This window comes from Pogona vitticeps, chromosome 6, assembly GCF_051106095.1.
Source record: "Pogona vitticeps strain Pit_001003342236 chromosome 6, PviZW2.1, whole genome shotgun sequence".
Taxonomy (NCBI): Eukaryota; Metazoa; Chordata; class Lepidosauria; order Squamata; family Agamidae; genus Pogona; species Pogona vitticeps.
This window is the reverse complement of record NC_135788.1, coordinates 107,973,386-107,985,630: the sequence shown is the minus strand read 5'-3', so window position 1 is coordinate 107,985,630 and position 12,245 is coordinate 107,973,386. Positions and strand designations below refer to the sequence as shown.

At 39.4% G+C, this 12,245-nt stretch overlaps 1 protein-coding gene across 2 annotated transcripts in view; it reads left to right on the top strand.

Moving 5' to 3' along the window:
• Window positions 1-9,235, top strand: part of SYT5 (synaptotagmin 5) — a 29,433-nt gene extending 20,198 nt beyond the window's left edge. For both annotated transcript variants that reach the window (XM_020792868.3, XM_072976711.2), the window contains exons 2-9: window positions 598-756; window positions 1,418-1,599; window positions 2,630-2,749; window positions 3,557-3,724; window positions 3,953-4,120; window positions 5,498-5,615; window positions 5,975-6,108; window positions 7,297-9,235. In XM_020792868.3, coding sequence (XP_020648527.2) covers window positions 606-756; window positions 1,418-1,599; window positions 2,630-2,749; window positions 3,557-3,724; window positions 3,953-4,120; window positions 5,498-5,615; window positions 5,975-6,108; window positions 7,297-7,506 — 1,251 coding nt within the window. In that variant the 5' untranslated portion in view covers window positions 598-605 and the 3' untranslated portion in view covers window positions 7,507-9,235. The remainder of the gene's footprint in view (window positions 1-597; window positions 757-1,417; window positions 1,600-2,629; window positions 2,750-3,556; window positions 3,725-3,952; window positions 4,121-5,497; window positions 5,616-5,974; window positions 6,109-7,296) is intronic.
• Window positions 9,236-12,245: the final 3,010 nt, after the last annotated feature.

The following is a 12,245-nucleotide window of genomic DNA, read 5'->3' as shown; positions in this document are numbered from 1 at the left end:
CTTACGGTCTTCCGTAATGGCTGCGTCCCCTGATGCCTCACCTACAAAACAGAAATGGGTGACTGGCGAGGAGTAGCATCTTTCCTATGGTGGCTCTCAGGCTATGGCTCCCTGTGAGTCTTCATTGGATGCTAGAACATTTGTGATGTGAAAGACCTCTGATCTGCTGCTCTGCTCAAAATTCCTTTGGTAGCTGCTCAAAGATTTTTTAAAAATGCTTTTTGTAGCTGCTCTCTTCTTCCATTTTCCTGATCTAAATAAGTCAAACCTTGAAAAGGTAGGGGAAAGGATCAGGACATCCATCCCAGACCTCCCAAGTCTCGTTGGGGACTTGTGTATAGTTGAACAAGGGTTAAAGAGTTAGAAATCCAGAAAATGCAGGTTTTGAGAAGGACTCCCAAACATGGAGAGAGTGGCAATTCCTTGGTGGGAGTTCTAAGAACAGAGGAGAAATATTATCTTTTGGATTAAAATCCCCAGAAACCCACAAAGTGTCTTTTTTAAAGTACTAGTAACTCCAACGTATCTTCAAAATTAATTAAATTGCAGTAGCCATCAGAAGGAGTGCATCAATGTGCTTTCTCCCTCACCTTTCAGGTTCCACAATGAATGCAGCACGAAGATCAGCCAGGGTGGATTCAGAGGTGACAGAGTCCGAGATGGAGCCGTCCCTCAATGCCACTGAGATGCCCTCTAAGGAGAATGTTTTTTCTGACATGAAGGACAAATTCATGAACAAACTGGGAACATTACCAAGTATGCAGCGCTATTCTGATGTTCTTTTCTTCCTATCCCAGATTTCAGATCAGAGAACGGAGTTGTACAATCAGGCATTTCCTAATCTAAATTAGGTTTTGCTTTTAAATCATAGAATGCTCGAATTTTAGAGTTGGAAAGTACTCTAGAGTCATCTAGTTCAACCCCTTGCTGATGCAGAAAATCTCTGACTAAAGAATCCCTGACAGATTACCCTCCAAGCTCTGCTTGAAAACTCCAAAGGAGCATCCACCATACTCCAAGGCAGTGCATTCCACTGTAGAGCAACTATTACTGTCAGTCAATGCCCAGGACTATATTCTGTAATTACACACAAGCACAACAAAACACATGTGCAGATGTGTTCCTAAAAATTCCTGGTTTAAATCTGAAGTAAGCCCATGACAAGCCACAACCTCATCTAATTTCCCCTTCTAGAATATAGAAATGCTAATAATATTGACTTGCTTTTGTAAAGATTCCTGAGCTGACATGATTTGATAAGTTAAGAGTAAGTAATTTAGTATTATGTAGAGATACTGAAAGTTGGATCCTTCTAGCAAGAGAAAGGTGACCGTGGAGTGTTGTATCTGTTCTGTTCTGATGAGAGACAACTGCACCAGAATCAGATACATCTCTCTTCTCTTCCGCTCCACTACAGTACCACCTTGGGCTTTAGCCACCATTATCATTGTCGCTGGCCTGCTGCTTCTCTGCTGCTGCTTTTGTGCCTGTAAAAAATGCTTTGGCAAGAAGAAGAAAGGGAAGAAAGGGAAGGACAAAGTGAAGGCACAGATCAATATGAAGGAAGTGAAGGAGCTAGGCAAGAGTTACATCGATAAGGTAAGGGGCGGCTTCCCCAAATGTCGCTGTGCAAGGAAATCTCTTAAGAAGAACTTCACAACTGTGTGCTGTGATTTTTCCAAAAAAAAAAAAAAAAAATGACAAGAGATCCCATCATGCAACTCCTACATCATGCCTGCATTGATGGAACAAATTATCTAAGGATCTGTGTAGCATGGCTTGTGAAAAGAGAGGACATTTCTTGCACAGAAGGGCCAGTCACACAAAACAATTAAATATAGAAAGGTTGAAGTTCTAAGATGACACTGTAATTCAGACATTTCTTCAGCCTCTGGTTTCTCTTTAGCTTCTGGGGCTGGATGGGATAAGCTGTCATGAGTTGTGATTAGTTGAAGCTAATCCCCTTTAGCCCCCCTTGAGGCAACTGCCCTGCAACGTTGGGTTGCTGACCTTTGGAAAAAGATAGGATGAGTCCTTGATAGATAGTAAAGAAAGATGTTCCAGAGGACAGAGCCCTGGGAGACCCTTTCAATCTGTGTTGGTTTCATGCACTGGAATTTTTACGCAACTTGGAAGTTTGGGTATTCTGTGTGCTTCTTCCATTATACTTCACTACGGCCTCATCATCGGTGGGCAAAAGGAGCACTGAAGTGTTCCAAGGGTTGATAATCTGAGTTACATTCACTTCTCATGTCTACTTTTGCCTGGGTTTGGTACATTTATAGAAAGAGAGCAGGAGACATTCCGTTTGGGTATTCCTGGATTCTGGGGTAGGGAGCTCATAGTTTGTAAACATTACACCTTCAGAGTACAAATCTCAGATTTTAGGATTTACTGTCCAAAAATACAGAGTTTTCCAAGCTCTGGAAGAGCTACATAGAAGCTGCTGTAAATCTAGTGCTTTTTGTGCCACCGTAGTAGTTGAACAGCATATTTATTAAACACCTAACCAACCAAGGCATTAAAAAGTGGAGAATAAGGTTCAGTTTGTATGGTGTTACACATGCTTCCATCTTTGATCCTAATGCTTTCCCATTCCCTCTCCGGCCACTCCTTCCTTTCCTTCCAGGTTCAGCCTGAGGTAGAAGATTTGGATCCCTCACTATTGCAGGAACCCAAAGAAGAGAAACCCCAGGAGAAGCTGGGGAAACTCCAGTACTCTCTTGACTATGACTTCCAGAGCACACAGGTAAGGAAAATAAAAGCTTTCTTTCTTCTTTGATTAGTGCAGACCGCAACCCTCTTGTAGATGTCCACACATGCCTTGCTTCAAAAGAGGGTTTTCACCTGAAAAGGGGATACCAATTTGTATGTCTTCATGTGTATAGGTGCATATTTAAAAACAATTACAGTACTCTAATTTAAATAGAAATGTAACATATTTCGGCATTGTGATGTGGTGACCACTATTGCTGTTCAGCCTGCTGTCCGGGCACTGTAAATTGTTGACGGGAAAATCTGAGGCTTCCACACTCCCTTCTTATGGTCCTTTATCTTTAAAGAGACGGTGTCTTCTAATAAAGGACTGTTCTGGAGCTCGGAAATGTGGGATTCTGGAGTTGTAGTCCAAGAAAGTGATATTTCCAAGCTCAGAATGTAAAACAGGACACACAGCCACACACCCTGTGCTACACCGCAATCCCCTCCTATAATTGAGAACTTCCTAATGCTAATTTTCTGCAGCTCTTCCATCTTTTCTTCCTTATTTTGTTTCTTTGTTGTTTTGGTGGAATGATAGAAGGCAAAGGAAGTGGTGGTGAAATAAGAGTGGGTCACAGACAGAAGACAATCTCCTCTGGACTCACTTCACCACAAACATATCCTTGAGTAAAGCAGACCAATTGCATAATAAAAGCCACTTTTGAAGCATCCCACAGAAAGGTCCTGCCAAAGCAATGTTCAGAACAGTACTGGTTGGGATGGAGCATAATAGGCTCACCATAAGGTAGCTTCTGATTTTTAAAAAATGTATTCACATGTTCAAATCTTTCCCTAGCTGGTGGTGGGCATTATACAAGCCGCTGACCTCCCAGCACTGGATATTGGGGGCACATCTGACCCTTATGTCAAAGTCTTCCTGCTTCCAGAGAAAAAGAAAAAATATGAGACCAAAGTTCACCGCAAAACCCTCAACCCTACGTTCAATGAGTCCTTCACTTTTAAGGTAAGTTCCCCATCTGTTCTTTCTTTGGTCTTGGCCAAAGTGCCTCAGGTACATTGTTTATTTTTCTTCACCTCAACCATATCACCTTCTTCCATAATTCTATTTTCTCTACAATTGTTGGGAATCTCATTCTCTCCATTTCAAACAACTGTCTTCCCCACCAGCCCATAAGATTTAATCTAATAGTGCCTGTAGCTGAATCCATCACCACTGTGTTTGACACTTTAGGTACCTTACTCAGAACTGGGCGGTAAGACCCTCGTCATGTCTGTCTATGACTTTGACCGTTTCTCCAAACACGATGCCATCGGCGAGATCCGTATCCCCATGAACACTGTAGACCTGGCACATGTGATTGAGGAGTGGCGGGACCTGCAGTCCGCAGAGAAAGAAGAGGTAAGGATCAGCACTGAATGTTACTCCACGCCTGATCTGAAACCAGATTTGTGTCTCATCTTATGGGAGCTTTAAATATTGACCGAATTATATGATCAGCGGCCATGTGGCTGGGCTAATGTTTCAGTGACTCATCAACATGAGTGGGAAACAGTCATGTGGGTCCTCATCACAGAATCAGCATCTGCAGGAAAATGATTTAGATTGAAGGATGCCAATTCTGCGTGTGAGCGAGTACAGGAAGGCTCTACCACATTCGCCCCATCCACCCCTCCTGACCATCATGATCACACTCATCCAAACTGGAAGTTTTCATCTTAGACTTCTACTTTTAAGCAACTGGCAGGCAGAGTATAGCCTGCAGGCTGCATATGACCCCCAGGGGCTTTGTTTACCCCTCCCTGCCACTGTCGCCACCTCCCACCTCCACAAGTACATGATCCCAGCTGAGTCAATTATCCTTTTGGGCCAAAATTGCATTTTTTTAATCCAGAAGACTTTAGGTGTAACTGTTTTGCAATAAAACCCCAGTCCCTCAACCAGGACTCCACCACCACCCCCAAGAGGAAAGGAAAGGTGAGCACCCAGCTCATTTCCTGTGGTTTTTATATATATACTGTATATTATTTTGACAGCTCCCTTCGTGCTCGCAAAACAGGTGTTTTCGGGACCTAAGCTTTGCAAGACAGCTATTTAAACAGCTGATTGGTGGTTCGCAAAGCAGCTTTCCTATGGCCGATCTTCGCTATACAATGATGATTCTTCCCCATTGGAACACATTAAACAGGTTTCAATGCATTCCAATGGGGAAATGCTTTTCGCTAGACGATGATTTCGCTAAACAGCTATTTCAGTGGAACGGATTATTTATTTATTTATTTATTTATTTATTTATTTATTTATTTATTTATTTATTTATTTATTTATTTGATTTATATCCCGCCCATCTGGTATAGTATACCACTCTAGGCGGCTAACAACAACATGCATACAATTAAAATAATTATATAATTATTATTATCGTCTAGCGAGGCACCACTGTATTATATTAATGGTGGGCTCTGGGAGTAGAGAATTGCCTCCTGGACCCCAGAATGTGCCCAATCCTGCATTTGGCAAAGTGAGGGGATGCAGCCACCTTTTCCTCTGATTCTGCTAAACTCCGTCTTCTCTGCCCCCTTGGCTAGTTGGCTGCCCTCAGGTATAATGCAGAATGGTATTCCATTGCTAGTGTTAAAACGCAGTTGAACTACCAATAGAATCAGCTTCTACATGTGGAAAAGGCGAGTACCATTTTGGTCCTTTACCACAAAGAGCAAAATGGCTTGGTCAGACTCTGATTCCACCTCTGAGCAAGCCCTGATTTTCTTCCCACAGCACGAGAAGCTGGGAGACGTGTGTTTTTCACTCCGGTATGTCCCGACAGCAGGGAAGCTGACTGTTATTGTGCTGGAAGCCAAAAACCTCAAAAAGATGGATGTGGGTGGCCTTTCAGGTAAGACTTCTCCACCATAATTCTCACACGTTCAACCAGCATGTCCATAAACATTGAGAAGCACAGACTGGGAGCACCACCTTGATTCTGTTGTTGTTATATGTCATCAAGTCAGAACCAACTTATGGCAACCCTAATAGAGCCTTCAACATAAGTGAGATATTTAAGGAGTGGTTTTACCAGTTCTGCTCCCCCAATGAATTTCCATGGTTGAGCAGGGATTTGAACCCAGGCCTCCAGAGTCCTATTTCGTCACTCTATCCACTACACCACACTGACTATTTCTTCCCTGACTCTAGTCCAGCATAATGTAACCTCCTTGATTTTAATTTCTCTCATACATTCCATTCCTATTTCAGATCCCTATGTTAAAATCCATCTGATGCAGGGAGGTAAACGTATCAAGAAGAAGAAAACAACCATAAAGAAAAATACACTGAATCCTTATTACAACGAGTCCTTCAGTTTCGAGGTGCCTTTTGAACAAATCCAGGTAAGCTAATTTCTCTTCCCTGTCATTTCACCCAAAGTGTCCTGCTCCAAACCAAAGATGACTTTGTGCTCCAATTATTTCTATAGATAATTTCACTACATGTTCAGGACAATTACCAGCAAAAGTAAAGGTTTTTAGGGATTATTAGCTTGACTGTTCTCTTACATACTAATTTGAACCAAACCTAGTATGTATAAGGTAGACCAATTAAAATAATACCAAGCTATTTTTCACTACTATTCTACATTTAAATAACCGATTGCTACCCTGTTTCCCTGAAAATAAGCCCTAGTATGATTTTTCAGGATGCTCCTAATATAAGCCCTACCCCCAAAATAAGTCCTAGTTAAGTGAAACCCCATCCTCCACCATTGTGCAGCAACCAGAAGATGACATGACCATATCTGAATAAATGTAGATTGTTGTACAGGACAAAAACAATAAAACATCCCTTGAAAATAAGCCCTAATGCATAATTGGAGCAAAAATTAATATATGACCCTGTCGTATTTTTGGGGAAACACAATGCTATACAAGACATTGGGCTATAGTGTCTCTTTCAGCCTGAGGATCAGTTATAGTTTTGGGGACACTACGGAGGGATGATCCAAAGGCAAAAACTGAAAGCTAAAAAAGTGCTATCCTCTGAAGATGCTGGCCACAGAGACTGGCGAAACGTTAGGAAGAACAACCTTCAGAACACGGCCAAAGAGCCCGAAAAACCCACAACAACCATTAGCTTAAAGTCTTTATGGCCAGCAGCTCTACTTTAGTAAAAGCATCTATACCTTTTACAATGGGAGATTTTTTCCCCATCAAGCAAGGACTTTGCCACCTGGGACAAACTGAGAGGGATGAACTTGAGACCCCAAAAGGGGTGGATTTGGTCTCAGAGCCTGACAGTCCCCACTCCTCTTATAGCATGTGCTATAAGACTCATCATCTTAGAACTGCAAAGCTGGAAGGGACCCTATCATCGAGTCTGACCCCTGTCAAGGAGGCATCAAACTCCCCAACGTCTGCCTCCACAGCCAGATGATTAAACTATTGAGCTATCCAGCAGTCCCATGACTCATTGGCCAAAATACTGTTAATTACACCCACTGTAATACAACAAGAGTAGACCTTGGCTATACCTTGCCTGTTGCTCTTCCGTTGATAATGAACACACTTCCTTTTCCTTTACAGAAAGTCCAGGTTGTTCTGACCGTCCTGGATTATGACAAACTAGGCAAGAATGAAGCCATTGGGAAAGTTTTTGTGGGCTGTAATGCCACAGGTGCCGAGCTTCGTCACTGGTCTGACATGCTGGCCAACCCTCGGAGACCAATTGCCCAGTGGCACACCCTGCAACCGGAAGAAGAAGTGGATGCGGCTCTTGGCATAAAGACCTCTTGATGCCCCTGTCCTGTTGGCCGAATTACCCGGCAAACCGTTCTGTCTCCCGTCCAGAGCGAATGGGAGTGTGTGGGTGAGGCACCCCTGAAAATGCGTGTGTGTGGAGGGGATAGCCTGTGAGCCTCTCTCTTCTCTCAGAGCCATTTGCTGTTGAAAAACAAAAACATCTCCAAGAGAAAAAAAAAACCCTGTTTTTAATCCACTGTGTGAAAAACGAAAGAAGCTTATTTAGTAGCTGGAGATAGGTGAGAGGTTTACTACAGGTTTACTGTGAGGCTTACAGTACAACTTGTGTAGGTTTATATTCAGATTTGAATTCTGTGTTTCAAAATTGACCCTAATGTATAGATGGGCTTGCTTCTTGATAAAAAAACAGTCCTTAAATTACTGGATCTTGTGTTACATCACTATGCCACATTGGGAGAACAGGCCTCAGATAAACCTACTGTTTATCCCTTTTTACCTTTGGTGATACTATAGATTTGTTATAGATACCTTTAAAATATACCATTTCATATACATTTTGGATACTGTATTGTGGTGCCATGTTCAAAAACTAGACCTCATGTGGAAAATCTGTTGTGAACAATATCTACAATGTGTTGACAATAGGTTTAGTAAACAGTTGCAACAAACTCTGTTCCCTTATTACATTACCTAGGCACTTTTGGATATTGTTGTTGTAATAATGCATTAGAAAGCAAGGTCTTAGGTGAAAACATTCTGGAAGAAGTGAAAACATACCAGCTGAAATCTTGTTGCTTATTATAGTAAGTCACAACTAGAACAAGCCCCTTGAATCAACAGAATCTATGGAGGAGCTGACGTACCGAATCCCCACTGATTCAGTGGGCCTAGTCCAGTTTTGACTTATTACACTAACCAACAAGATTTCAGTCAGTGAGAAAATAGGTTTTATACAACTTGATAACATTATAACTCAGGTTGAAATCTATAGACATTTACCTAGAAGTAAACCCATTTAATTCAATGACAATTACCTTTGAGTAAGCATGTATAGAATTGCACTGTAAAACAGTTTTACAGTTTTAATCCTCGTACTAGGAAATATTTAAAATTAGGGCCTTTTTAGTATCCAAAACTAGCAGCATAAAATGTAGGTTGATAATAACATTGCAAAATATGTTGTGTTTGCTTCATACATAAAACCCTAGTAAATGTGTTGTACTATATCCTAATTATGTTATTACAAAATAGTCACATATTTATCAGATAGAAAACAAGCCATCATTTGCCGAACTGTTATGGGTATGGTTAGCTGCTAAACTTAACTTTAGAATATACTTGCAATTGCTAGATTACTATGGTTTTCTGGATGTTGATCTTGGCAGAGTCGAGTGCTAAGCCTCCATCAGCCAATGCATTAAACTGTTTGTATCTAGTTTATCCTACTTGACATTGATATAATTTGGAATTTTATAACTGTTTTAACATAGCCAATGTTGCAATTGCTTTACAACATATTTATGAAATATTTATATGGGTATTACAGAAAATTTACAATAAGCTTTATGTAGACTGGTTGACTACAAATTTACTACAGTGTTTTACTACCCAACTTGTAATAATTTTACTATGTAAAAACATGTTTACATTTTTGCTACAAGCTTAAGATTTGTTTATTATACAACTGCAACGGGTTCAATGTTTGCTCGCAAGCAATTTGACATGTTTTGTAAATGACAAAATCAAGATGTTTACTCAGCAATTTGCAAGTAGTTTACAGTGGTTTTACATAGGCTAAAACATGTTTACAATACCTTTGCTATGACAATGTTACAAATTCAATTGGGTTTACATCAATTATTTTGTAATTTTATGAATAATCCTGGAAGATCCAGTTGAGTTAGGTAAGTTATTCAGCAAGGAAATGTACACCTGGGAGTACATTTATTTTAAATAACTGCCAGCCTTTTTCAACAGAGATGAAATTAAGCCTCAACTACTAAGATGAAAAATAATTTTTAGAAGTTAATAATTTGAATTTATTATCTCAAACTCAAAAATTTGTGTTCAGTTCTCAAAAAATCAAATCTAAATTCTGGGCAAAATTCTGCAAAATTCTTTTATCTCCCCTAGATATGAGTTCTGATAGTGAACATAGAGAATGACCTTCTCAATTTTTATGACATGTTAGTTTAGGATGCACCCCCACAAAATATAATCTTTTAAAAGGAGTGTCATTTTTTCCAGTATTTCAAGAGGGAGAAATCAGATTTGATATTAATATCAGGAATTTTTGTGGACTTTAAAAAAAAACCCAAATAGTTTCTGTTTTTATTTATAATATATTTAGTGTATAATATGCATCCAAGTAATTTTGAGGTTCACCTAGGTGTTGAATCAAAAGAATGCAAAGAAAAACATTTTTAGGTTGTAGATATAGTTCCAAATACAGCAGATGAAGTTAAGTTTTCAAAAGAAGGCACCATCCATATTTGGAAGATGAAAACAATTATTTTAATAGGCAGGCTCATCTCTGATCATACCATTTTATTGATGATATCAGCAAGAAGACTAAAGGTAGAATATTATTGATTTCTATGTGCATTTGCATCTTCCCAGACCACATGATGCCTATAGAATTATATTTCTACGATAATAATAGCAGCAGACAGAGACTATAGAATTTATTATTATTATTATTATTATTATTATTATTATTATTATTATTATTATTATTATTATTATTATTATTATTATTATTATTATTATTATTATTATTATTATTATTATTATTATTATTATTATTATTACTGCAAGACAGCCACTCTAATTTTTTTTATTTTGGATAGAAAATTCCCTTTTCAGAAGTCAGAATCACTGTGTTTCAAACTCTTCATCTCCTTCGGAAGGCAATGCAGTATTATGGTGTTGTTTTTTCAAATCCTTGCTTTAAAATAAGGATAAGTAAAGAAAAAGGGAATGCATGATCCTGGATCTTTCAGTGCACTCTTGTACTTGTCTACTCAGAAGTAAATCTAACTGAATTTAATGGAGCTTACTTCCACAATTTTAAAGAGTTCTGGAATCAAACAATATCCAGCTGATGTTCTCCCATCATGGCTTTTAACATCTAGTCACCCATCTCACCATTTTCTCTCACATCCTGGGAATCTCCAGACAGAGGCCTCCTAGTGCTACCACTAAAAATACATTGTGAAGCTATAGTCTACCTTTTCTTCCTTAATGAGCCTTTTGGGGGGGAAAGGCAAAAGACCAAAGAACAATGGTGGAAGGGAAAGGTTAGAAATAGGAAATAATATTTGCTGGACTGGCCCCCTTTCCCTTAAAATTTCTATGAGTCAGGCAGGAAGACTATATAACAAAAGCCTTGGCAATGGGAGAAAAAGAGATAGACAGCATTGTGGTGGTAGAAGTAATTGAGACTAACAATAATAATGGACTCAAGCTACAAGAAGCCAGATTTAGGAAGAATATCAGGAAAAAGTCTTAACTGTTCGAACAGTATGACAATAGAACCAATTACCTTGGGAGGTGGTGAGCACTCCAACACCAGAGGCATTCAAGAGAAAATTGGACAACCATCTGTCAGATCTGCTTTTATTTGGATTCCTGCATTGAGTAAGGGGTTGGTCTTCATGGCCTTATAGGCCACTTCCAACTCAGTTATTCTATGATGCTATGAGACGCCTTAAAATTTGTCCCCATGTTGAGTCATGACAGATGCATACAGGGTATAATACAACAAATCACATAATAAGATTTTCCAGAGAATGATGTAAAACTACTATGTAACAAATGACTAGGACGTTTCCCACCTGATTTTTAAAAACCCAACTAAAAACAGAGACCAGATAGCCTGTCTACCATTTGGCAATCTACCAAACGTTCACCCAGTTCCTGGGGAGCTCTCAACCACTTGTCCGTAATTCTCAAAGTCAACTTTCACATTATTTTCATTATTTTTTTCTCAGATTCTATAGAGTTCAGTGTTGTGCATTGGCACTCCAGAAAAAGTGTCGCATTTTGCACAGAGATATTACCACAGTCAGATTACATGTACTTTGGGGTCCACAGGTCTGGCTGGGAAAGAAACCTCTGATTTATTCCAAATTCCAAGACAGCCATGCTACCTGATCATTCCAAGTTTAAAAACTATTGGATTTAAAATGAGAGTATAACTCCTAGCAGTGTTCATAGAGATAGTCGAACTGAGTGCATGGATGGATAATCTTTGGCAAGATGGATTTTGGCCTCCCATCAGCCTGCACAGTATGGGCAATGGGAAGAAACCATGGTAGTTGTCATCCTAAATATCTGAAAGAACAAATGTTCCACCATTTTGGGACTTGAGTGCATCTCGTGATAATGAGAGTTGTCAGTCTGGAAGGATAATGCTTGCAAGTCAAAGCTGAGTAAGAAATCTGAATCTGATTCCCTACCAGAATAGGATGCAATGCTTTGTCCACACAGCTAAACATACTCAGGAACTCAAAAAGAAGGTCCTCAGAAAGTAATTATTTATTCCCTCATGACCCATTTTTAAACTGATCATATGGATTTCATCCAAGGAAGCAGACATATACAGTATCAGTAAACATACTAACATTTGTGTTTGTACAAATTGCTGTAGCTTCACCTCGTAAAATTGCTATTGGTCCAATGTGGAATGTTGTTACTAGTATCTTAATTGTGGAAATGTAGACATCGATCCATTTCAATGCCATGGAAAAGGATTCAAAACTGAAACCAAA